Genomic DNA, 25,828 nt, shown 5'->3' with positions numbered 1-25,828 from the left:
TTTCAGAAAACGAAACTATCAGGTTTAAAACTCGGTGACTCAACAATGAAAAATGATATCACAATTCTGTGAATTGCATCTAATAGTACATCTTCAGCGGACAAAATAGATATGCTACACATGAATCTCAAAAAAATTTGGTATTGTGGAAATACGGCTTTTGCAGAACCCTTGTACACAACGTAACCAATTCACGTAAGATACAAATTGACGCAGCAAACTTGTCCGCTTTGACTGTGACAATAAATGCCGTTTACAGAACCACAATATCTGTTCTTCATGCATAGCTATTAGTTTGTAAACGTCGTGCTTCTATTTTTTCAAACTTTCGAATTTTTCAAAATATTTTAAACAAAATTCAGGCCCTAAAGCGAAGTTCTGTTTCCAACAGACACTAGGATTTAACTTTCTCTCCCAAACGCAACCAATTTCAATAAAAGCGATCAGCAGGATTATCTCAGAAAAGCGTTTCTGCGTTTTACAAGTATTTGAATAGGCCGCGTCGGATTGGGCCCGAGCTAAAGCTTCCTCTTAAACAATTTATCGAGGGATCAAATACATGAATAATAACTGCATTGTCATTGCCAAAGATGCTGCAAACGAATTCTTGAAAGCTACGCACTGTAAATACAAGTAAAATATGTATTTTTTCATAAAATATTATACTCGTATGTGCCAAAATTTGTGCCCAACATAACTGACGTCAATGCTTCCGTGTTTTTTGTCTATTAGGTAAAGAAAATATCACACGAGCTTTAGAACTATATCAGTTCGAAACCAGGAAAGCAGTGCATGCCGCTGATACGAAAAGTTAAAAGGCAATGAACTGAACAAGTTGAGGACAAATATGTTAATGAAACTTTGTCATTCAAGAACCGTGCTTACATTCTTGTATATATGCAATGGCCAGTGAAAAATCTCAATGACGCTGTCGTTTGTTCTAATGTATTACGCAGGAGTAGCTGTCCCTTGTCGTGTATCGTGAGTGATCGCACCGAAGTTATAGTCGCGACAGAGAGCACGTATAAAAAGCTGTAGTTCTGCAAGATATATGAGGGCAAGTCAAATGAATGAGCCAACAACGGGGTACTTTATTTAAAAGTAGTCTTCATGAGAATTTACACATTTGTCCTATTGACTAACGAGTCGCGTGATTCCCGTGTTATAAAACTCCTTGGGTTGCTGCTTCAAAAAGTCTATCTGGTTCCCTTGAGCTGTTTTTTCGGTTGCCCCAAAAATGTAGAAGTCGCAAGGTGACAGGTCTGAGCTGTATGGCGGATGTTGCAGCGTTTCCCACTTGAACTTTGCCAGTTTTGTATTAACCACATAAGCGACGTGCGGACAGGCATTGTCGTGGAACAAGATGACCCCATTCATAAATTTTCCACGTTGTTCGTTCTTGATTGCGGCACGCTGCCGTTCTGGCGTTTCACAATATTGGAAACAATTGATAGCCTCTCAAGATTTAGCAAATTCTATCAGTAATGGACCCTGTCGATCGAAAAAAAAAGTCAGCAACACTTTTCCAGCGGAAATGATGGCATTTACATTCTTTGGGCGTGGTAAATTCGAATGTTTCCACTGTAAGCTTTGCCGTCGTGTTTCAGGCTCGTAGTAGTGGCACCAAGGTTCGTCCCCGATCACAGTTGCAAACAAGAAGCCGTCATCCTCAATACCCGATCATATGAGTCAAGGCAGCGCGAAACTTCTCCGTCTTCTCGTGATGGATCAAAATCTTGGGGATCCATTGCGCACCAAAGAGCCGATTAAAGAGAAGCTCATGAATTATGGCGTGAGCCGAACCGTGACTGATGTTCAGGCGGTCTGCCAGTTCATCGATGCTTATCCTCCGTTCTTGTTTCGGCAGCTCATGAACCTTTGAAATTGTGGGGGGGGGGGGGGGATTGCATGATGGTCTTGGCCCGGTCTTGGAATGTCTTTGCAACGTCCTTTGAACCGTTTGCTCCAACGCTTCACAGTGGTCAATGAAATGAAGTGTTCAACGTACACGGCAGTCATATGGTGATTAATTTCTGTTTTGGAAACACCTTCAGCTGTCAAAAACTTCGCGACACCGAGCTGTTCAACTTTTGAAGTGTTCATTATGTGAAGCAACCATATTCAACCCAGTGTATGAGAGCGTTAAAGAACATTTATCTTCACACCTGCGTGTCACTTTTGTAAATGAGACATGCCGTTCTCTTACGCGCATGCCTTGCAGATAATGAACCGAACCATTATTGCGCGGTTAGGGTAGGCTCACTTTCATTTGACTCGCCCTCGTACATTAGAAATGCAAAGATACAAAGGGATATACAAATGCGAGAATACGGCTTGATAAAGGACAAAAAAGTGTCACTGGAAACAAAGTTCACTGCATGTATACACTAAACCTCGCAACAAGATATTTAAGTATACGTATAAGTCTCCAATGAGTCTATGTATGTAAGAAGAAGTAACTGTATATAATGCCTCAAACAAGGCAAATAAACATGTTGCACAATCATAGATTCACAGAATCCTAGATCCCGCCCCCATTCCATCCACTCCCCCTAATGTATTGCGCGCGACGGAAGGCGGCGCGCTTGCTCCCCGCTTTTCTCCTTTGCGCACACAAGACTGAGCCACCATCGTCGGCTCACCCGTTCCACCTCCCCTCCTACGCTTTCACTCGCACATACAGCATGCAGCGCGTGGCCACGATGTTATCACCCTTGGACTTTATACGAAACATGAGGGCGACGGCAGGAATGCGCCTGGAGTGTCCATATAATTGCTTTCGCAATAATATAATAAACGTATCCGGCAACTGAAGCGTCCCGTCGCCCATTACTTTCCGCAAAAGAAGTATCAAAATCGAACTTTCACCATGCGACAATTCGCTGCGCCGCAACAATGTATTTTTTTTTTTCTGTGAGGCGGAGGCACTGAAATGAAAAAAAAAACGCATAGGAAAGTATGTTGGCCAGAATCTAATGCCTACTTCGGGCACCTAATGGGGCTACGGAAGGAATACCGAAGAAAACATGAGACGGTTGGTCCACTGAGAACCATACGCATACTGCTCAGTATCCTACAGCGGCGAAACAAGACTTTCCGGAAAGGTTCCGCTCAAGGAATGTGGTGCAATCCTTCGAGTCCCCACAGTGATGGCGGCGAGCGACCATTTTGTTTTTTATGCGAAGCGTACTAGCTGCACCACGCTCTTCCTTGCTGCGCCGCGCGCGGCCGCGTAGCTACCATATGACGTCATAACAGCTGCAAAAGCAGAGGCTCAACTCGTGCGCTCGCTTGCGGCCGCGTAGCTACATAGCCGGGTCTCAGCTCGTGCGCTCGCCTGCATGAGTTGTTTCTTCGTCTAGCCGAACCAAATATAGCCAAGCAACAGCAGTTCACCAGGCTAAACAGTGGTTCAACAACTAAAATAAAGGCTAGTATGCTTCGCATCCTGGCCTTAACCTTAGCTAAGCCATTTTTTTCTCGTCTGCTAGCCAGAAAGCGTCCAAAACTCTGTCAGGTGAAAATCCACTCGGCCAGAGCAAACCGAACGCGCACCGAAGTGCACCGCACGGTGGTCGGGGCCATACGAGAAAAACGTATGCGCTCTGGCTGGCTCTGGCAGCCCGCGGGTGGGGTAGCAAGAACAAAAAAAAAAAAGAGGCTCAATGTGTCCTCGCGAATAAAAGTCAAAGTAGAAAAAATAAATAAGAACGTAGTTACTTTGGCTGGCTTTAGTGTCTTGACATGGATGTTCTGGCGTAGGTTAAAAAAAATGTTGATATTTTTTTATGTGACATGACGGCACAAATAAACCACCCCAACGCTTCGACTCATTGGACCTCGCTGCCTGCTTTGTCAACTCGTCTGCTAGTGTGTTGATTTGGCTTGTCTCGTTGTATGTTCCGATGCAAGACTTTAGAAAAGTCAATAGACCTTTGGCGTCAAATGTTTATAACAACATTAAACCCACAAAGTTCCTCAATTGAAAATCTAAAGCACAACTTTGGAAATGTCAATGCACCTTTCACATCAAGAGCTTATGAGATTTATACCCATAAAGTTTCGCAGTTGATATCCATGCGCTCCATTGATTCCGTGGCCTTAGTGAGATGCTGCGGCGAGCCCACTCACCATCAAAGCGCCCTTGAAACTTTGTGCTCGGATGGGACTACTTGGCGTTATGTGACTCCCGGTGTATGGGCGTTGCCACGAAATCCAGCCCGAGTTAGCAATCTTCGCGGTTAAATGTCTTTTCGAGCGTCAAAAAGACATTCTAGACAAAATCCAGAGTGATTTCGGGCGCCGGGGGTCGCTTTAGTCGGCGGTGCATGGACAGCACGAAAAAATTTCGGGGGGGGCTGAAGCCCCATAAGCCCCCCCCCCCTGGCTACGCCCCTGGTTCGTACCTGGGGCTTCAGACGTTATTTATTATGTTTGATAGTTCTATACTTACAGAAATCTCTAAACTCGTGAAGGCAATACGTTTCTGTGCACATGCATACATATTGCGTATTATTTCATTCATAAGGCAGTATTTCGTTGAAGATGATCAGCTTTCAAGGCCACAAAGCGGTCTTAAGCCGAAAGGACGGAACTTAGGCTTATCCACGAGCTATCTATCATAAGCAGTTTATTTCCTTCCTCCACAATCATTGCCATGCTGGTCGAACGGTAATACATGCAGATTCTGTTGAATATAGCATTAGAGTGCCCTCCAATAATTGCCGCAGAAAGCTCTATGTTGCACTCTGGTGTCCGGGCCTTGCATTGTGAAATTGAGCCTAGCTAGTGGACCTTCTGGAGCACTAGGAACCCTGCAAAAGCTCAAACATATAATATCAAAGCAACTTTGTGGAGTTACCACCGCTTCACGGAGGAGAGGTGCAGCTACATGCAAGCGTATTTGTGAGGGAGGAAGGGCGTTGACCCGAAGAAGAAGCGGATCCCGGCTGCTTTTGCTCTGTCTAAATACATTCCCTTGCTTTTTTTTTTCTTTTAGTTGCCTGGATTCAATATAAGTCATCTTCTAGTGGAGTCATCGACTCTGTTCACGTAGGTCTTCGTCCCTGTAATAATGATTAGTTGAAACTATCCAAGAAGAGCTCTTGCTTTGCATCGCAAGTGTTATGAAATGCACGCGTCTTGAGACTACGATACAGGAACCGCGAAAATATGCAAATATACGTACGTAGGCGCTTCTCGGGGATCTCCTCCGTGGTCGCCTCGTCATTTTCGGCCAGCACGGTGGCCAGCAGGCCTAGCGACAGGAGCACGCACAGTCGCATGACGCCGCCGCCGCCGCTGCTGCTACTGTGAGAAAGGAAGAAACCACCGCTGCGTCAGGTCCGTTTGCACGCGCGCGCGGCGAGATTTCCGCCGGAGGAACGGCTCGAGAAGGCGACAAGACTCCGCTACCAAGAATAACGACAGAGCGTCCACATACGTCAGGAACATTTGCACACGGGCCGTAACAAGAGAAGATCAAACGAGGAAGTAGCTAACGTGTAGGGCATATTAACCATTCAATCAGAACTGCACCGGTGACATTAACTAATAGTCGTACCTGCTGTACACCAGATAGATGGCTTGCGAGCTTTGAGCCATGGGGAAGGCATGGGGGAGTTGGAGAAGGCAGAGAGTGCCTAAGCTTTAAGCGATGGACGCGGGCGACGCTTAGTGATATAATTTCTTTTGAAAACCAAGGTGTTTCGTCCTTTTCGTTGGTTTACCTTTACGTGTATTTCCTTCTTTTTAAATATTTTTCTCTTTCGTTGTGTATGCAGGCTACGGAAACCAAGTAGACCAAGTAGCCTTCTCGCCTCAGAACCAAGTAGCTTTCTTGCCTCAGGACATAGTGTTTAGCGGGCTGTGAGCATTTTCGCGTGAGTCATGGACCAACGCGCAAACATTTTACACCATTTAGCATAAGTTGAATACTTGGAAAATAGACTGGTCCACACCGAGTGTGGTATACCGAGGTATGAACAGTTAGGGCATTAAACGAGGGTATGCTCTCGTCTTTTCTTTTTTTTATCCTTTTCTCACTCACCTATTGCATCCCCTTGCCCCTACCCCAGTACAGGGTAGCCAACCGGAGATAATCTCGGGTTAACCTCCCTGTCTTTCCTTTGCATTTCTCTCTCTTTCTCTCTCTCGTCTAAAGCTTTAATCATCAGAAGATATTCAGTGTACCTGAAGTGCACCGGAAGTGTGCTGGATACGTCTCTGCCGCTCTCATTTAAATCTTGAATGAGTGTTCTGTGCAATATCTCCTCGATGCGTGAGAGCCAAAATCTTTTACAGACATTTAATAAGAGAAGAGTTCAATCTGAAATCCTCGCACGCACTGAAGACTCTCTGACGTGACAGTTGCGGGAAATACGTGGTCAGTTTAAGTTGTTTAATGCAACCACCGAGGCCAGGAATTTAGTTCCGAAACTGAGCTTATGGGGATGGTATTACGATCAAATTATTATTTGAAGATTATCGGTTCTGCAAAGACATTGTTGCGTAAAAGTACTGAAAGTTCAGCGAGTTTGTTTGTTTGTTATCTTTGTTATGTTCGTTATTTGTCATCAGCCCTTGCTTTCTCCCTCGGTTTGTGCCTCGTTTGTTGTGAGCGCTGCAGCTTAATAATGATTATTGTTACGTTACCCACCTGATATTATACCAAATTATTGCCGCTGTCGTAATTTTGTTTTAAGAGGAAATGTTCTCTGTTGACGTTGCAGACTAACGCAACGGTCATATGGAGGACGCATTTCAGATGTATTCCCCACGTCTGCGCGTCTATATTACGTCTTATCATAACCGGCCTGTCTTTACGGTCGAAGCGCTTACCACTTTCGCCGGAAACTAGGTGGATTTTGTTCTGACCGTAGTTACACTGTCAATGAAAAATGAGCGAGAATGCGCAAACTGTGGTTTCTGAATGCCAGTCACTTAAATCCGAGAGGTTGCGTCGAATACGGACTGTGTAAATTTCGAATATTAATTGAAATGTTTTCAACCTAGCAGCTTATTTGCGGTGTCATTTCAATTAGATCCGAGAAGGTTTTCAAAATGTAATACCACGAAGTGACGATGTGGCTACATTTTCCTCGTCATCGGTTGCCGCTCAGATAAGGCACATCTAATACTTATTTGGCTCGTGCATGGAAACATTATCGCAGCAATACACAACTTACGGTGTTACGGCCAGCCTGCAGTATGTGAAACAGCTGCGCCTGCGCATGTGGCATTGCGCATTGAGCATGTAGCTTAGCGTAGCGCATGTAGCTGGGCGCATGTAGCTCAGCGAATAGAACCTGTTGTGCTGAAAAATGAATACGAGATCGTTGTTGCAGCATCTTTAAACTCCATCTCAAAGAATGAGGAATGTTTCTTTTTTCATCGAGCAAAACTGCGCAGCTCATGAGGTGAAGCTTCCTTTTCAACTACTTGATGTTCTCGAATCCGCACTGCCCAAAGAACCTAACTTTGTCTATATCAGACTTGGCATAGCGAAACATAAACCGCAATCACGCTTGATGTCTTACAAGGCTTTCCGCTTTCGCGGTTGCCCTAATTTTGCCGTTGATATTCTCGCTTTCTCGACGCGTTCAGCATGGAACATGATATCCATGGGAGGAACGCAATAGGGAGCGGGGCCTTGCCTTTGGCGATATTTTTTTTTAATTATGGGGTTTTACGTGCCAAAACCACTTTCTGATTATGAGGCACGCCGTAGTGGAGGACTCCGAAAATTTCTGACCGCCTGGGGTTCTTTAACGTGCACCTAAATCTAAGTACACGGGCGTTTTCGCATTCCGCCCCCATCTAAATGCGGCCGCCGTGGCTGGGATTCGATCCCGCGACCGTGTGTTCGTTGGGCGATCTTGACCTGGACCTGAACGTCATCGCGCCTTCTCAAAGTGCACTCGCTGAAAATACTCTGCAGCAGCAGCGCCGTGAAAGAAGCAAGGCCGTGATTGAGCCTAAAGCAATACCGACGGCACACGAGAGAGGCGAGTGCACGCACGACACGAGCTAGGCAGGATCATGTGTAATCAGTCCTTAGCTAAACTATGACCCTTAAAGTCGCTTCTTTCGTTCAGCGCAGCGCTAAATGTGTTCCTGAGAATAATTTATAGCGTTGAAGAGGTCGCTAACAGGAAAAAAAGAACCATTGAAAGGGTTTTCCGAAGGCAAACATTTCACCACCTGCAGAGAATGATCGAAATGTGTCTTTCGGGACAGCGAACCTAGAAGAGACTCCCCGACAAACTCGGCATGACAAATATTTGTTTCCACAGTAGTCCAAGTGTACGGTCCGTCCTTTTTTTCCCGTTCTTCTACAAGATAGTTTTGGCAAGGTGGTCGACAATTTTATGTAAGGGTATAATTACGATTAGAGTTTCAGCTTTGGCTAGGTGGTCGACAATTTTATGGAAGGGTATAATTATGATTAGAGTTTCGATATATGTGGATGACGAAATGCTAGTGTTTCTTCTTCAACATATAAAATCGGAAATTGGTAATGAATGGAATACACTTGCTCTTCGAGCCTACCAATGCGGAATTCGTCTAGAGTTGTCGGCGGAGGTAACATTTTTTACGTTCCTCATCGGTGAAGATCGACGTCCAACTCGCCAAAAATTAAATTATGGGGCTGCAAAATCTAAGGCCTGATTACAAGGCACTCCGTATAATTTTGACCACTGGCCTTTTTTAAGGCGCACACGTGCACAGTTTACGGGCGTTTTTTTTTTTATTCCGTCCCCATCGCAATCAGGCCGCCGCGGCCATGATCGAACCCGCCTCGAGCTAAGAAGCGTAACGCCATCGCCACTGGGCTACCGTGACATGTGCGCCACTCGCCCGAAGTTATTGTTCGGCTTTGGCTATATTGGCTTGTAAGACCCCCCCCCCCCCCCCCCCCCAAAAAAAAAAGACAGATTCTCACTACCACTGTGGGTGGCACGTTGCTGGGAAATTTTGCCGTTGACACTGTTGTTTCATGCACGGTCCTAATGCTGAATAGTCCCATGGGCGCATACTGAGGCAGGTATATTCTTTTTACGCTGAAGCTGCAGCATGCGGCGGGCTGCAGCAGGGCGTTTTACCTGTTGATATTCACGTCTACGCCAGACATCTGATGTGAACGCATTCTTTGCTGATGACAGGTCAGCCTTGGGAATCCCTCAAAACATTTTTCATTGCCCATCATACTTGTTGGAACCTCGGAGTGTTATTTTGCCCTTACAAGCGCCTCGGGGTCTTTCTATGCAGCATTTCCGCCTCGGAGGACTTCAAAGGCTCAACCCACCAAGCCTTGCTTCGATGTTCGCAGTCTCGTCGTTTGTCGCACTTCAATATAGCGACGATCTCGAGTGTTTCAGGCGCTGTATGAAGAACTGTCAGGACCCGGAATGGTAGATCGAGATGCCGCTCTGACGCACAGCCAGGTACAGTCGCTCGACGTAGAATGATGGGCACTAGTGTTTCGTGAGCGATCGCTCGAGGTGTAGCGCAAGAGTAACATGTGTGTCATGCAGCTACGCGTGTGCACAGATATCAGTGAACGCGGGAATAATCGCTTTTGCAGCTGCTTTAGTCATTACTCAACTCAAGGTCTCATGAGCGAGTCGTTTCAATGGTACGGTAACTTATATTTCAGCTGAGCACGCAGACGCCGTAGCAGCCCCGGAAACCAAATTTCGCAAAACGCGAATGGTTCAAAGAATCACTGAAGTCTGGAAAATAGTTGCTGGGCCATTTAACGCATCACTAGGACGCAGGATTCAATTTGGGGCATTATTGAATTCTTGAAGCATAACTTGCGGCATAACTTCAAAGGTAATGAAGCTACATACAACTCAGCATGGGCGGCATGAATGAAGCGCCCTGTTCTACGAGCACCAGAACTTCAGAAGGGCCAGCTGTATATATGCTAAATTAATGAACTAGCAACAGTTCACTGGTGTGTCTTTCTTCAAGTTAATGCTGCATTGCCATAACGGTTATTCGGTTAAAGGTTCCCCTTACTAGCGGACAGTGCCCCACTACGTCCAAAGAAGCATATTTTTGTTGTATTTGCAGAATGAAAGTAGGTTAATGGAGAAGGTAGGTGGAGTAAACTAAAAGGGGCTCTACGAATAAGGCGTTTTTCGGGAGTGACGCAAGTTTCAAGAAGTTCATATCCTACCACGCGAGCATACTGTAATGTAAGCTCTCTAACAAACGTAAACTGGGTGCCCTAAACGGAGACCGAGCTTCGTGCTGGACTCGATAAAACGAAGGCGAAGAGAAAGAAGGGAAAGAAAACGAGGAGGAGGAGGATTTGCAATAAGCTAACGGTTTGCAAACTATGTTTTTTGTAGCTTTACTCATTTTCTCTTTTCAGTATTCCTTTCGCTGAAATTGAATTCGAAACTTCTTATTAATTCGGTGTTTAATCTCTCCTACATTATTACCTCTTCCATAATTTGCTTCAGTTAGTACGCTCACAAGCGTACTATTTCTGTTTTTTTTTTTCGCGGTATTTTCTTTTGCTATTTTTTGTTTCTCCTCTTAGAATGAGAATTTCTCTTAAGGTGCCTCCTGCCGCACGATGCTTAACCTTATCCCATGAAATGCATATATACCTGCCATAAATGAGGTTCATCATAAGCATCATCCCTATCATCATGATCTCTATCATCTACATTATGTTTCCTTGCGGTGTGGCCTCTAAAAAACGTTATGTGCTCAAACATTCGTCATTGACTCAACTTGGTGCTAGCGATGACACGTAGGCACCATTAATAATTGTAGACATGGACGCGACTGCTGACGCATTTGGCCGAGTCGTGCTTCGAAGATGCTTAACGTGGCACGCGGTGTTAGTCGTTATCTTGCATGTGTATGCGATATCTTGCATATATCTTGCATTCCGGCGATTCACCGCACCTCAGCGCCTTTGTCGCAAATCCTAGACGTGTCTTTTGTCTGCGTTCACACCGCTTGGAAGTCCATGTGACTCACCCTCCTTTTGTAGTTGTCCCCACTTGGTTCGTGTCCATTTCGCCGCAACTTTCAAGAACAATGCCAAGGTGCATTTCTCGTTAACGTAAGCTTCTTTTTTAAATTCCTATTCTTTAGTTTTCACGGCTTTGAATACGTCATGAGCTCGGTCTTGCTGCGCCCAGCGCGGCTTCCGCAGAGTGGTCTCACGTCCTTGACTCCAGTTGCCCAGTGGGAGAGGGGGGGGTCAAAACATCGCCTTTCGCAAGTCCGCGCATCTAGACTGCTGGCGCATTTAGCCTTCTCGCTGGGAACCGCCATGGACGCCGTGATGTAGCCGGCAACATAGTTTATCACCGCTTCCTGGAAGGCGCGCAATCGTTCGCGTTCGCCGGCGGCTTGGGAACGATCTGTGGTATTACTTTACCGAACGGCAAGGGTAGCTTGTTAGCACGCGGAGGAGGTCCTGACTGGCCTCCTTTACGAATGCCTGTCTGTTTCGAAGCGTCTCCATCATCCGCCATCGTAATGGAACCTTAGTTTCTACGCAAAAAGCACGAACTCGTGTCGGATGCTCTGCAATGTATTTAACACGAGTGATATTGGTGTGGCTAAAGAGATGAAAGCGAAAATTGCTACCTGTCTGAATGATTAAGTAATAATGACGGCCTTCGCATCCGAAGTAGTGGTACTTTCGAAAGACGGTGGAGTATTTCGCCCCCGCACGTATTGCGGCCTGGTGAATCGAGAGATTGAGCCATTCCCACTTCGAACGCTGTGTGTTTGTCGATATCGATGATGAGACCGGAGGCTATCATGAATCTGTCTACGCCAAGGACACTGTGACAGCTCTCAGTCGGTAAAGAAAACAATTTATCGCATCCGTGATGTCTTTTCACATCTTGGTATACAATTAACTTCCATTCAGGTAGAAAGTTTTCGAGATAGATCCAAATAATTAAACCAAGTTTTGAAGTACCCAAAAGCCAAATTCCGTAATTCGTGCACGAACGAGGTGGACATAAAGCTGATGTATTTAACGACATGTCTTGCTCGTAAAAAGGCGAAGTATAGCAAAAGAATTAAAGCGTCAGTACGCGCCCGTTTTAATCCACATTTTCTGGCAAGCTCGCTTCTCACTACCTCGAACTTCATTCTTCGTTTTTAAGTATGAAATGCTTTTGGCTCCCGTTGTCGACGACCTTCAAGTGACCTTGAGTCACAAGCTAGAGCCATTATCCGGGCACTCAGATGAGAACATCCGGACAGGATGTGAGAACAACACAAGATCATCTTGGCAACAAGACAAGACCACATTACATACGCTAGTTCTTTCCCAAACGAGTTACAAGAAATATTGCTTCCGAGTTCTTCCTAAAGTTTCTTCACAATATTACTCAAGCTCTAACTTCTAGTACGTTGAAGCTTTATTTGTCATTTCATATAGCGACGTTCGAATACAGGGCACTATGCACTTGATTGTCATCTTCTGGCGCTGAGGGCTCTTTTAAACGCGAACCGTCCGTGAGTACCGCGGCGGGTCCGGCAGCGTCCAAGCCGGCAGTGTTCTGCACGCCGCGAACGGCTGTTTGACCAAGACGAGACTTCCAATGAGCTTCTGTCTGTGACAGGAAAATATTGCGCCCATATGGACCAGTGTACCGTGTGGCGTGATGCGGTGTGGTGTGGTTTGCCGTGGAGAACATGCCCTACACCTATTTTAGGATTTTGTTAGTATCATCTCCATCCCATCTGCTTTGCCGGTAGCGATTTCATGCTTACGTCTACTCTCGATTACAGGAGAGCCAGGATTTTTTTTCGCATGCACCGACAATAACACGATGTAATCGAAACTAGTGAAGGCAGACCAGTATTAATCAGGATTTTAGTGTGAACGACGGGGTAGTTATTCGTTTCTGTTAAAATGAAAACCAAGACTATCGGGGGCAAATCACAATAAGGCCGGTGTGCGTGGCCAGCTACATTAATTTTAGCTTGCCGAAGGGATATGCCATGCAGCAAACCCGCACTGCTGGTTGTATCGGAGATATGTTCTCGATTAGCCACCAGCAGTGCGTGAATATCGAGCGTCAAACTAATTTCGCAGATAACTGTGCATTGAAGACGAAAAGAGGGTTCTCTGAAAAAAAAAAAGAAAGCACGCCTTCAACCGAATACTAATCCCGCCTGAAGTCATTGACCGCGGATTCCAACTGGTATGCGAGGCAGGCAAACAACAGGACACCGCTGGATGAAGGCTTCGTCCTCTGTAAGTGAGCACGTCCTGGACCAAAACAAACGCGTCGACCTCGGGCGCGGAGCTAGCAGCTGCTGATTTGAATCGCGCGGTTTCTTGTGCTAGTGCCAAAAGATTTATTTACCTTTGAAGTGTCCAAGCCGGATCAAACACCTTTTCACACACGAGGGCTTCCGGCGCCCAAAATCAATCGGCCGCTCCAGGAAGGCGCAAACCGAACTCGTTCTGGCCACAGTAAGCGAGCTCCCCGGGTTCTTGTAGGTGCACTCCGCGAGTGCCGCCCCAACTCATCCGCTGGTGCGCACCACGTGAGCTTCACGCAGTGCTTCCCTCACGCACCGAGAAAACCAAGCGCAGGGGTTCACAATCCGTAGGAGTTGTGACCGGTGCTTTTGCGTCGCACGCGGGTGAGGGAGGGTCACCCAGGTAGCAAGGGAGAGGGTATGGGGGTGGTGCAGGTCAAAGAGTGCTCACGGCCGCATCTGACCGCTACTGAACGAGCGAGTGAGCGAGGGGTCGAGCCGAGAACAGCGCACCGAGTCCACTCACCCGAGGGGGGCTGGTCGCAGCGGAATGGCGACCCACCGGGGAAATCAGCCTCCGGTCTGCGGATGGCAAGGGAGAGCGCGCGGCGGCGTTGCGCTCAAGGCTATCCGCCTTAGCCGCCGTCACTGTATGCGCGCGTCAACCAGCCACTGCGCCACTCCGTCACTGCGGGGGTTTTCCCCCCAAAAGAATTTTTTATTGCCAGATCGGGGCGACACGCACACACCGGTGACCATCGACAGACCTCCGAGAAACGGGCATCTTCAAGCGACGACACCCGACCGGCGATCAGGGGAGCCACTGAGAGGAAGAAGAAAACAGTGCACGTTGCACACACGCACACTCGAAGACAGCCCGTTCTCGTCGCGTTATTTTACCTCGCGCGCACTTTGTCGCGTCGCTCGTCTCCCGACGGCGGCTGGAGCGGCGGCGACGCGGTCTTCTTGGCCACCGACGTCCCGGCGCCCTGCGACCGGAACAGCCGGTGCGCCAGCAGCTTGTTGTAGATGTAGTCCGACCCGTTGCTCTCGATGGGCAGCGCGCACCAGGCGAGTAGCAGGAACTGCGCATGTGCGTCGGGCACAAAGAGCGGTGAGCGCCACCTTAAAGGGACACTAAAGCGAAACAATAAATCAGTTTAGACTAATTAAGCATTGTTTCAGAACCCTGCAGGCAGTCATTTCGAAAAGATAGTTTGATTATTAGATGAGAAAATGAAGGTCCAAGTATCAGTATTTGAGTTTCGCGCCGAAACTTCACCGCCTGTACGTCAGCGTGACGTCAGGGATTCCAAAGTATGTCTTCGCATTTGGGCAGCGTTCGCTCAGTAAAGGTTCCTGAAACTTGCCATGTTTAATATTTGGTTCCTTTAGAACACCATGTAGTCAATCTGCACCGCTATATATAATTAGCAGGCCCTAGAAGATGCCATAAAAATCCATGACGTCACAGCCACGAGGTGCGGGAACTTCAGTAGGCGTCGCCACCCGTATTTCGTTCTTGCGCTTTTTCTGGCTTACCAAACGTTTTATCGTTGTAAGAGTGGTGTTTTTGGTGTTGTAGAAAGGTAATTTACTGATACAGAAGGAATGATTTTTCCCTTTAGTGTCCCTTTAACATACCACGGGAGAGCAACGAACGAGGCCTTTTTCGATGTTGCAATTGACTATTGCTTAAAGTGTCAGTGTTGCGCCCGCGCTGCTTTCCCGAGCGTCGCCGTTTACTTCCTGTGAGAACTGCCCCCTTGCAGCTCGCAAAAGTTTTCACGGTTGTACGCGCCAAAACTCGAGGCGTGCCGATTAAAGATGGGAAATGTAATAGAAATAACCGGTGTAACTGGCGGAAATAGAATGTCACGTAAGAATGACTAACGCTGTCTTCAAAGACATTCCGGTCAAGTCCATACCTACTTATCTGAGTGCGCTTACCATCGCACTGCTTTCCCAATAAATGTGTTCCTGGAACGACTCCGGCACATGGTAGCCGATTTCTATGTGACCTGTGACCATGCGAAAGAAACCTCTGGCTTTCCGCTAAGAAATTGGTCGATTTCATTCTAGTTTGTCGACAGTGAAATGACTTAATTCCTTGAGGGGCTCTAAGGACAAGTATTGAATTAAGCGTCTCAAACAAGGATACACTCGTCTATACCTGAACTTTGCAATTTTAGAAGCACAGTCCATTTAGGCTTGGTGTTGCGGCCGAAGGAATCAAGGGTAAATGAAGTACTATTGCAATGAGTGCTTTGATTTAAATATTTTTATATGGCATTGACAATAAGTTAGCCGCCGTGATGCGGTAATGGCTTTGGCGTTGCGCTGCGAAGCCCGAGCGCACCGCGGCTCGAATTCCGGCTGCATTTCAAGCGGCAGCAAAATACAAAAACGACCGTGTACCGTGCATTGCGTAAACGTTCAGGTATCTCAGGGGGTCGAAAATAATTCAAGTACCCCACTACGGCTTGCTTCATAATCAGATCGTGATTGTGGCACGTACAGCTTCAGAATTTGATTTTTTTCATAGACTAAATTCGTAATACACCAGTCTTTGTACGCCGCCAGTGTGAGCCAAATTCCAACCTCCGTTCGGTCTGCAGTTCCGTGTCCTCGTTTCCTTTCTATCTACCATCTTATCGAAAACTCAATATCAGTGCGGCACTTCTCTCTGCAATACAGTCTATACCTTCGGTGACAGATTTCGTTTGCATTAGCTGTCTTGAAGAATCGCTCATCACTCCCGATTCTGCTCGCGAAACTGTGGCGCTAAGAGGACACAATCGGAGTAGCCAGAAATACTACTAGGCTGGAAAATGTTACAAGATATAACGGCCCAACTTTAGGTGCAGTGTAAGGAGAACTTACATGGGACGGGCGATAACATAAAAAGGAGGGTGAAAACAAAACAAAGCGCATGCGATCGTAGCAGCTTCATGATGACAGTGCCTGCTCCCAAGCTCGACCTTAGGAACAGTTCCAATGTGAACACGGCACTTGGTGACGGAACAAGATAACCCCACCCGTAGCTTCAAAATTCGTTTGCAGAGCTCATTGATGCCCATCATGGGGCACTGCCGTATTGAAAACGAAGTACGATGTTTCGACATCAGCGTCGCCGTACCGCTTGGTGATTGCATTAGACCGGACTCGCCTCAATTACAGGCTGGATAAAATCAGTTTAAATCGCGGTGCAAGGCTAGCAAGACGTCACGAAGTGTTGCCGAAATCAGTTCAACGCAAGCGGGTGTTTGCGCTTGATATAACGAGCCAACTACGGCAATGAATTCACTAGTAACGTCGCTGTTTAAAGTTCAACACGAACTTGAAAGTTGGACACAGACTTGGACACAAAACTACACTTGAAACTAGACTAGATTTTGTAGCGTCCTTGCTCGTTTGTAAGTGTCAGCATTGCAGTTGCCAGAGAAATAAGGCGCCTAGTGGGCCTTTCCCCAGTGATAATTTCAGGATTTGACGATATTCTATCAATTTGCTGGAAGGTGTCAGCTCTTGTCAGTGCAAAGCGCGGCGTCATGAAGTCCAGAAATCTCTTGCAGTGAACACTTTCTCGATGCCATACGGAACAGCGTTAACAGGCTCGTGGCGAGGTCTAAAAGAGTCAGCGCGTCTCTCTAGCCGTTCGCTGGGACTGCATTATCAGTCGACACTTACTTTAGGTTGCATGTTTTTTTTTTTTTACTTGGCATCAAAATCAATGCGATGACTCATCCTCTAAACCGAAGGGCAATAGCTACAGTCATGATGCGGGTTGTTTTCCAATCATCCATTGTTTTCCAATCATCCAATGGTTCCGAATCCTGCGACTTAATTCTGTAGGAAGAATAATTTGTTTCGTATCCGCAGCTGGTGAGATTGGAAGCCCGACCTCACAACCAGCGTGGGTGGGCGTACTACAAAAGCATTGAACAATGATCAGCGGGGCATTAAGAATTCGGGGCTATGAACTAAGAAATAATGAATCGCGTGTGCAACACTACAACCGCAAGTGAGGATGAACTTACTGAAGTGTGACAAACCCTAATATTACGTTCTAAAGAGAGATCTTTGAATAAGGTATTGTCGGAAGCAACTTCTGCTGTTACCTCATTTTAATTAAAGAAAGATTCTAGGAACCACGGCCGTATTTCCAAGAATGTGCAACACTACAACCGAAAGTCAGGACGAACTTCCTAAAACGTGACAACTCCAAAATGAGGTCCTAAATGGCAATAAGATATTGTCGGCCTCAACTTTTGCTGTTACCTCATTTAAATGAAATAAATGCTCTAAGAAACAGTGCTGCTATTTACGAGGCGCTCTTACGCTAAAACAGCTGAACTACTGCCCTGCAGCCAATCGCGATTGTTGAACATGTTAGTTAAGCTGCCAGCCAATGGCAAGGAACACTTACGAAAAAAAAAAACTTTTTGGATTCGGCCCCAGATATATAAAAATCTCCCTTAGGCAGTGCCCTATTTCAAAATCCTTGCATGGTAGGTTTCTTGCGGTTTCTTGCGAGAGAAAATGTAAGGTAATCTCATCTTGGTAAACACCCATATTTGAATCGGTGCTTTTGAACACTGTGCGCAGTGAGAATTCTCAGGAACGGTAGGTTTTCTCGCGTCCGCCTCGGCTGTTTAGCCAATGTACGCTTTGAAATAGCGCTTAAGATATTCAGCACGGCCCGATTGGCCACAACGAGGCCCGCCCGTTACGCATACAACTATCGCCAAGTGAGTCGCGACCAATTTGGTAAGTTAGTTGCTATGGCGCCTATGAATTAATGAAAAAAAAGGGGGCACGCAAGACGTGCGCTAAATGCGCCAGTGTCAAAGTTTTATTAAGCTGTTAAAGGCTATATTGACCAGCCGCCTTCTTGAACTGCTGTGGGCAGACGGCATTTAGGGCTACAGCTCAAGATGGTGGCGCTCGGAGAACCCTACAGGGCAAGTCGTCGGCGCATGCGCTTTGAACCTAGCAGAATAAAAAACGTACGCTCGCCAAAGCAAAACGAAACACATTGATGCTTTGCGCCCACTAACGGTCGCCGAAGCGTTGATATTTGTATCGTTTTGTTCTGGTGAATGTACGTTCCTTTCAAAATCGGCTCTGCACTCGCGAGGCGATTTTTTACCCTCAAAATTTTCGACTACAGTACCTTGAACATGTAGATTTTGATGAAGTAGTGGCCAATGAGGCGCACGAGCCAGTCAAAGTAGACGTTGAGGATGATGTATATGAGCCAGTAGGAGGTCCACTTCTGCAGGGCCACGGGGTCCTGTCGCTCGAGGGCCCGCAGGGAGCCCAGCACGCCGACCAGGGCGCTTATCGTCTGGCAGAGGAAGGCGCCCATCATGTCCATGGCGAACATGATCGCCACGACGCCCATCGCACCGTAGGCCAGGTACTCGCGCCGAACCCTCGTCTGGCGTTCGAATTTCTCCAGCGCGGTGTCGATGGGGCCCCGCTCCCGCAGCAGGCGTCCCAGCTCGTCGCCCAGCTCCTGCGCCATGGTGCTCGCAGCCTTCCGGTCGCCGTCGACGAGGCGCTGGGCTCGGGGCAGGCTACGCTTTCGGGGAGCGGGAGGAGAATTTTGCGCCGGTACGCCAGCCGCTGCCCGCTGCCACCGTCGCCCCGATCCGTTGAACGCCGCGAGCTCCGCGCGAGCACCCCTGGAACGCCGCGAGCTCGTGTCGAGCTTCTTCCTCCTCCACTGGCCTGCAGAAAGAAAAAGAAAAAGAAGAAAGGGTCAACTACATGCCGACGCTAAAGAAGGCGAAGTCGACGTACATATTTGTTCGAATAATTCGATGAATAAAGGTTAATTACACTTCTCTATTGTGACTGTTTCCGTCTATTTTTTCGTGCTCAGTATTCACTTGTCTTGTCTTGTCTTGTGTCCCAGACATTGGCGCATATCCACTATGGGGGATTGCCCAAGAAGCAGGCGGTTTTTCGTATGCTTAGAAGTAAAGCCAAACTAGATTTAAATTGTGGAGCGTGAGACTAGAACTGTAATTTAGACGCTTTCCTTTTTATTGACCAAGAGGCCAGTTGGGCGGATTCCGGAGATAGTGCAGTCTATGGTGCAACGTGGTTAATCCTTGGCTATATTAAGGGTATTTATGCCGGTACCGTTAATTTTACCTACTTTTCGACCAAATGTAACTTCTTGTCTTGTTGAGATCTACATTCTGATTCATTTTGCGACTCGCTATAATGCTTTGGAGGCGAGATAGGGCCCTTTATTTCTGGAAGTGGTTGCAAAATACCCAGATCTCAGGTTCTTCAAAGCTGTGTGAAGTCAGCAAAGAAGATCTTGTCCTAAAAAAATAAAGAGAACTCCTTCGGTGATGGTGATAATCACTGCAGGAACTGTGGCACTTAGCACTGGTCGTGAATGGATCAAGAATTGGGAGGCGTTATTAAGAGAACTTGCGGGGTATCGAGCGTTTGGGTCGTTATATTGGATCATTGACGTCAATAGAAATCTAGTTTCCAGCTTGATTATCAAGGGCTTGCTTGATCACCTGGAAGTACAGAATTGTACTTGAGGAGTACGAGCCTGGACACTAGCCTGTGGAAGAATTGTTGGTTATTGTGTTGGAAAGAGGTTCTAACCTGTGAACTCACAGAGGGAACATAAGGGACGCATCTTGTGCTAAAAGAGCCAGAAGTTTAGTGTATCTGTATATGACGTTCGTAGCGGATGTTGCCGCAATTATCCAGGACGGCAAAGCGGGATGTCGTACGGCGCAATCACATATCCCAGTTTCTCGCAGATGGAGGTGTACATGCTTGGAGCTAGTGGCACATTGTTGTAGCTTCTGGCTCTTTTAGCAGAGGATACGACACTTATGTTTCCTCTGTTCACAGATTATCACCTCTTTCCAACACAATAACCAACAGTTTTTCCAATGATGTGCGCATTGACCAAACATGTACGTGTGTCTACTTTTCTAATAGTGGTACTACAAGATCGAAGTGGTACTACAAGCTTTAATGCAACTTTAGAGCTATTGTTCCGCCTTCTACCCTCGCTTTACGGTCTAGTTTCAGGTGGTAGTCACGTTCCATATTAAAGGAGCAGCAAGAACAGTCGAATATGTCCATAAAGGGTGACGATAGCAAATGTTACTGTTCTATATGTAAAGGTGAAAGAGCACATGAAGAAATGAAAGGTAACACAATGTCATTAAGGGTGACAAACCATACAAAAATGACCTGGAAACCAAGAAGCTAAGAAAGAAGCGGAATAAAACAAGATGAGGAACATGGACTTTCACGAACAGTTTATCTACTCGTCGACGTAACGATGTTAACAAAACTCACTTTTATTCTTGCTCAAAGATATTTACGGTCCTTTTCTCTCTTTTGCTGTCATTTTGACCTTACCCTGAAGCACTCGTTCCTTGCAATCGTCAAACTTCTCTAAAATCAACGATTGTTCACATTTCGTACTTTTGTGTCAACGTTCGTGGTTTATATTTCGTTTCATCTTTAACAAGAGCTGCGTAATTTGAAAGGTGACTTTCAAAGGTATTTCTGTAACTGGCGCAACTGGCGTGGTAGGCCGTTCTTCACGCAAATATTTTTTTTCAAAGTTTTTTTTTTGTTTCCCTTCCCACTCGTGTCACAGTCCCTACGGTATATAAAGAGAAGTATATAAGCGCAAAAGAATACATGTACACCCTAATGTAAGTATGAGACACGGCTGTTACCGATACATAAAAAAGACTAGGAAGAAATTTGCCAGAACACAAGAAAGAGAGAGGTATTTATTATGAATTAACATGGCAAGCTGGGTGAGTTGGCGAATGAACATGTTCCTAGGGGTGGGCAGCGCAACCCTATAGAAACATGTATTTATTATGATTGAAAAGCTGAGAGGTCGGCCTGAATCAATGTTCTGACCTACTACTCGGCGTTGGGGGAAGGGGAAATTACTGATGTAGAAAGAAAGAATAGAGAAGACGTTGATTATGAGAATGAAGATGGCGGTGAGAACCTTGCAAGCTCCAAGACGCTTCAAAGTCTTTTGTCCAGTCCGCTCTCATAAAAAAATTTGTTGAGAGCCTTCAAACTATCAGGCTGATGACGAGGATCAGGCGAAGAGTCCAATAGAACATTTTCAGTTAATGGCCCATTGACAAATTTTGGCAACATGTCTGTCAGCAATTTTCTCTATATCAAATCACTAGCAGATCCACAGGAGGTGTTCTGTCGTCTCAAAGATACCGCATTCCTCGCAATTCGGAATGTAGCTAGCGCCGCGTGAAGGCCACACTTTATGGTAATCTGTACAGCAAGCTTACGTCGAACCTTTTCATGTTCGGTGGCATCCGAACATGAAAAGGTGCAGTGCAAGTACACACAATATACACACTTGGCTGCTGTCCAAGAATGCGTTTAGCGTGCTCTGGGAGGTGTTTATATTTGTGGCACTATATTGCACAGTATGTTATGGGTGGCGCTCCCCCTACCATCGTGCCTTACCCGTACGAGGGAACCAGCCACTAAATCAGGCGCCACTTCCTCGAGGACCAGTTCGGAACCCTGTGGAGCGTCTGCGACCATGCGTGCAGCGTCTCAACGGCAGTATCTCAATACGCCAGCTGTAACGAGGGGACGCTGAGAGAACGTTACCCTTACCACGCTATCACCGTGTTGTTTGTAACCGCTTTGTTGGACTTCACTATCTTCGGTATCGGCCCGCGAAAACTGTTACACGCAATAAATAACGGTTAGTTCCCCCCAAAAAACTAAACGCTTCAAAAAAAAAAAAAAAACTGACAATGAAACTGGCTCGCAACAGCCAGCATAGCACCATTCTGCTGAGAGAGGCACATCGTCCTCGACTGCTGACGGAGAGGACAGGTGATCATACTGAGTTATACTTTGAACTTGAATAGCTGCAGTGTTATTATCATCACAGTTATAACGACACTGGCAAGAACTCATGACCTTATGCTGAAAAGCAAATGAACGTTCGCTTTCTGTAACGCATGAAGTGCACCGAACTCGGCGGGAAGGGGAGGGAAAAGGGGGGGGGGGGCATGCTTGTTTTTACGCAACGCGCAGTGCGAATGATTCTGGCACATGTACACTTGGCTCGAATCCCACCTTTTAAATTATGCGCTGGCTTTGGAGTTAATTTCAGTGGTTGTCCGGCTGCATAGAATGTAGCATAGCTGGGCGGACGCCGTCCGGTCATGGTAAGCCGTGTGGACGGAATGAGAAATCGAACTGTAGAATGCGAGCAAAGCCTTTTGTATTATCTGCACGCATTTATGCTCGGGTCTATGCACTGTATACACTTTGGTGCTTCGTCGTTGAGATGCGCTGTAGCGTGCTGTTACGTTCTCGTAATAACGCCATACAGCTTTGCCGTTGCCGCGCCTTGTCGGTTTCGCCAGATGCTATACCTGTTTTTGAGCAGTCCTGTGGAACAAACACGCAATGCGCTGCGGTTTTCATTGGTGACGACAGCGACATTAGCATATTGGCGACATTTTAAAGAAATACCTCCAGTAAATAGCCCAATTCTTACGAGCCAAGAACCACGACCTCCATCTAACGCGCCAACAGCTCATTTACGTTCGCTAGGGATTACTGGCGAAGCAAGCGGTGACCCTTAATACCTTCTCACTTTTGCTGTTAGCTGCTACCTCTCGTGCGGAAAACAATTTGCCCACTATAGTATGATGTCATGGTGGCGAGTGCCCTGCCCTTTTTTTAGGCAAAGGGCCATCACTATAGAAGGATTTTTTAAATCTCCTTTCATCGAAGCAGCCGTTTCTGTGTATACAGCAGCATTTGCAACTCCTGTCAGCGCAGTTCCTGTCTTTCTCCCTTTGTGTTCGTTCAAAGCGTGCGCTTGTTTAAACCTAGAACTATGAGCGAAAAATGACCGGATAACGCCTTTTCTTAAGTACTTACTTCTTTTAGTTTTTTCTATCTCCTCTCTTTACAACGTAAACAGGTTGGATTCTGCAGAAGTAGGTGTCTGGCACACGTGCTATACAGCAACAATGGCACTCGGCCATTTGTGCTCTTCCAGTAACGCAACCAAAATATTTTTTCGAGACGGACCCCTTCCCCCCCCCCCCCCCCCCCCTCCCCGTCCCATCCCTCCGGCTATGCCCCTGTACACAACCACTCATTATTTTTATTATTATAACCCGCCGTGGTTGCTCAGTGGCTATTGGGTTGGGCTGCTGAACACGAGGTCGCGGGATCGAATACCGACCATGGCGGCCGCATTTCGATGGGGGCGAAATGCAAAAACACCCATGTGCTTAGATTTAAGTGCACGTTAGAGAACCCCAGGGGGTCGAAATTTCCGGAGTCCTCCACTGCGGCGTGCCTCATAATCAGAAAGCAGTTTTGGCACGTAAAACCCCATAATTTAAATAATTATTTTTATATAAGTTCCAGCTGATAAATTTTGGGATTACGTTATATATTTGACAATAAAATTGCTTAGTATGCGCTTGTTGAACAATTATCATTTCTCGCCGTTTGCGAAGATCTGCGAATAGGGATCGTAGTCTTCCGTGGCGCATTAATGCGCACGCTGGTGCAACAGAGCCGGCTACGGAGAAGTGAAGAAAACTGTAATCGGTGGATGGCGGCGTTTCAGAACTCACATGTGCTAAACGAGATAAGAATACAGACTGGAAAATCGACAACGTGGGAAAAATTTCGCTTATGGGAGGAGCCTATGGAATGAGGTAGTGGGCGCACAGCTACACAACAGCTGCAAGCTGCTCGCTAACCGATCGACCGACCGGCTATAGTGAATACGCTGACTATACCAAGAGGCGCGTCGTACCGATGTCTGTCTTTTCTTAGCATGCATAAAATTTGCATTAACTCTGAACCAAGCTTCCAAAGCAATGCTGATGAGAGTGTTATACGATGACATTTAGCGTCCTTGAAATGCCGTCTACTTCAGTTCTGTGGCGTCTGGTACAGAGTGACGAATCCATTCCTCGTTTCCTGTAGCACTACACGTTCAGCCGCATCGAGCTCCGCCCAAGTTGCTTTGCCTTGGCGTTACTTACACAAATAATTCGCGGCAACCCGGCTGCAGGCAAGCTTTCCGACCACTCGCGCCGACCACTTACGTCATATAAAATTGGCGGTTGTCAGACTTTGCGCACGCGTTGTTACGACATCCCACCGCTGCCACCAGTGTTACGAACTTCCAACCGGTGCCACCAGTGTTACGACATCCAACCGGTGCCAGCAGTGTTACGAACTTGTACCGCTGCACCACGATTACGCCTTTGTGGTCTCGTAGCGCTCGTCACCCGTTTCGTGACAGAGCGTTGGTAGCGAAGACTCCGAGCCTGGCGTCGATGAGAATAACAAAAGGGACTTTATACATTATATACAGGTTATCATACAGGACATGAACGGGGTCGGCACTGGGGCCGAGTGCTCACAACAAACGCGACTGTTCTCGCACGACGACGTCCGGCGAAAACGCGTGACACATCTCACCCCAGTCGGGAGCGACACTCTCTCCCGGTGGGGTCGGCGGATCCTGTTTTCGAGCGGCGTGTCGCTGCTTTTATAATCCCCGAGGACCATTGTCACTCAAACGGCCCAATACAAAGTCAGCACACGACGGTCGTCCGAGGGGTCCAACCAGCGACCGCGCTGGCCACCCGGTTCAAAGTTCGCGCGCGCGGTGACCTCCAGGCAAAGGGAGGTGCGGCGCCGGGCTGTCTGGCACACGCGGACACGTCCAAACACGCTGCTCGCCGAGGCTTCTCCCGCACGACGGCGCAGCATCTTGTCTTGTGAAGGGAGAATTATGGCGCTCGCAGGATAGATTCCGCATCTTGCAGATTCGGAATCCGGGCTTGTGGTAATGGCACAACAGCATCCCCGCCCTCAGATAAGGCGCCGGGAAGACGAGCTGCCTCCACGTGGCTCGGATGCCAGGCGCGCACGTTCGTCAGGCTCGTCCAAGTTCACGTCCAGTGTCGGGACGCCAGGTAACTTCACGTGCCCAGGTCCGACTCGCCAGGACAGGAGCTCTGCTCACCGCGTCGTCGCCAAGGCACCTTGACCAGCTCCGCTCGGGTCGTTCCTAAGACCTTGCTTCTCGCCACTGGTCCCGGTTGGTCGTTCTGCAGCTTGCAAAACCGACCGGCAAAAGGCAACACCCAACACGAACAAGTGCCCTCTGTCTCCCGTCAAACACCAGACAAGGCCATAATCCAAATCAACCTAACTAAATAGCTATCCCCCTTTTGCTCCCGCTGCAACAGGAGGCAGGTGTACGATCTAGTACACAAGGCTCAAACAACCAGTTTTCAAATTAACAACGCAAGAAAATAGAAACAATTAATAATCAGCAATAATAATGACAAATAGAATGGTCCCCTCGAAATCGCTTTGGACCGAAACCATACTTCTGAGGAAGCAAATGAGGTCATTCATTTTTCCCGGCGATATTTTCGCGGAATCTGAAGCTGCTTATATTTGCGACCCTGCTTATCCGTGTATCGGCGGTACGATAAGCCAGATTCTT

At 47.1% G+C, this 25,828-nt stretch overlaps 3 protein-coding genes across 3 annotated transcripts in view; 1 reads left to right on the top strand and 2 right to left on the bottom strand.

Moving 5' to 3' along the window:
* Window positions 1–5,310, bottom strand: part of LOC135899501 (transmembrane protease serine 9-like) — a 49,453-nt gene extending 44,143 nt beyond the window's left edge. Inside the window, exon 1 of the mRNA XM_065428776.1 lies at window positions 5,189–5,310. Within this exon, the coding sequence (XP_065284848.1) occupies window positions 5,189–5,285 (97 nt within the window). The 5' untranslated portion in view covers window positions 5,286–5,310. The remainder of the gene's footprint in view (window positions 1–5,188) is intronic.
* Window positions 1–9,406, top strand: part of LOC135899546 (trypsin-4-like) — a 65,392-nt gene extending 55,986 nt beyond the window's left edge. The window contains exon 6 of the mRNA XM_070537553.1: window positions 9,271–9,406. Within this exon, the coding sequence (XP_070393654.1) occupies window positions 9,271–9,391 (121 nt within the window). The 3' untranslated portion in view covers window positions 9,392–9,406. The remainder of the gene's footprint in view (window positions 1–9,270) is intronic.
* A 4,542-nt stretch (window positions 9,407–13,948) lies between these two features.
* LOC135899547 (receptor expression-enhancing protein 6-like) lies at window positions 13,949–18,977 on the bottom strand. The gene is made up of 3 exons (XM_065428838.2): window positions 18,440–18,977; window positions 14,164–14,348; window positions 13,949–14,086 (listed from the first exon to the last, which is right to left on the bottom strand). The coding sequence occupies exons 1-3, from the start codon at window positions 18,791–18,793 to the stop codon at window positions 14,050–14,052; spliced, it is 576 nt and encodes a 191-aa protein (XP_065284910.1). The 5' UTR covers window positions 18,794–18,977; the 3' UTR covers window positions 13,949–14,049.
* Window positions 18,978–25,828: the final 6,851 nt, after the last annotated feature.

The sequence above is a fragment of the Dermacentor albipictus genome, chromosome 4 (genome assembly GCF_038994185.2).
Source record: "Dermacentor albipictus isolate Rhodes 1998 colony chromosome 4, USDA_Dalb.pri_finalv2, whole genome shotgun sequence".
Classification (NCBI taxonomy): domain Eukaryota; kingdom Metazoa; phylum Arthropoda; class Arachnida; order Ixodida; family Ixodidae; genus Dermacentor; species Dermacentor albipictus.
This window is presented reverse-complemented; position numbering and strand designations above follow the sequence as displayed.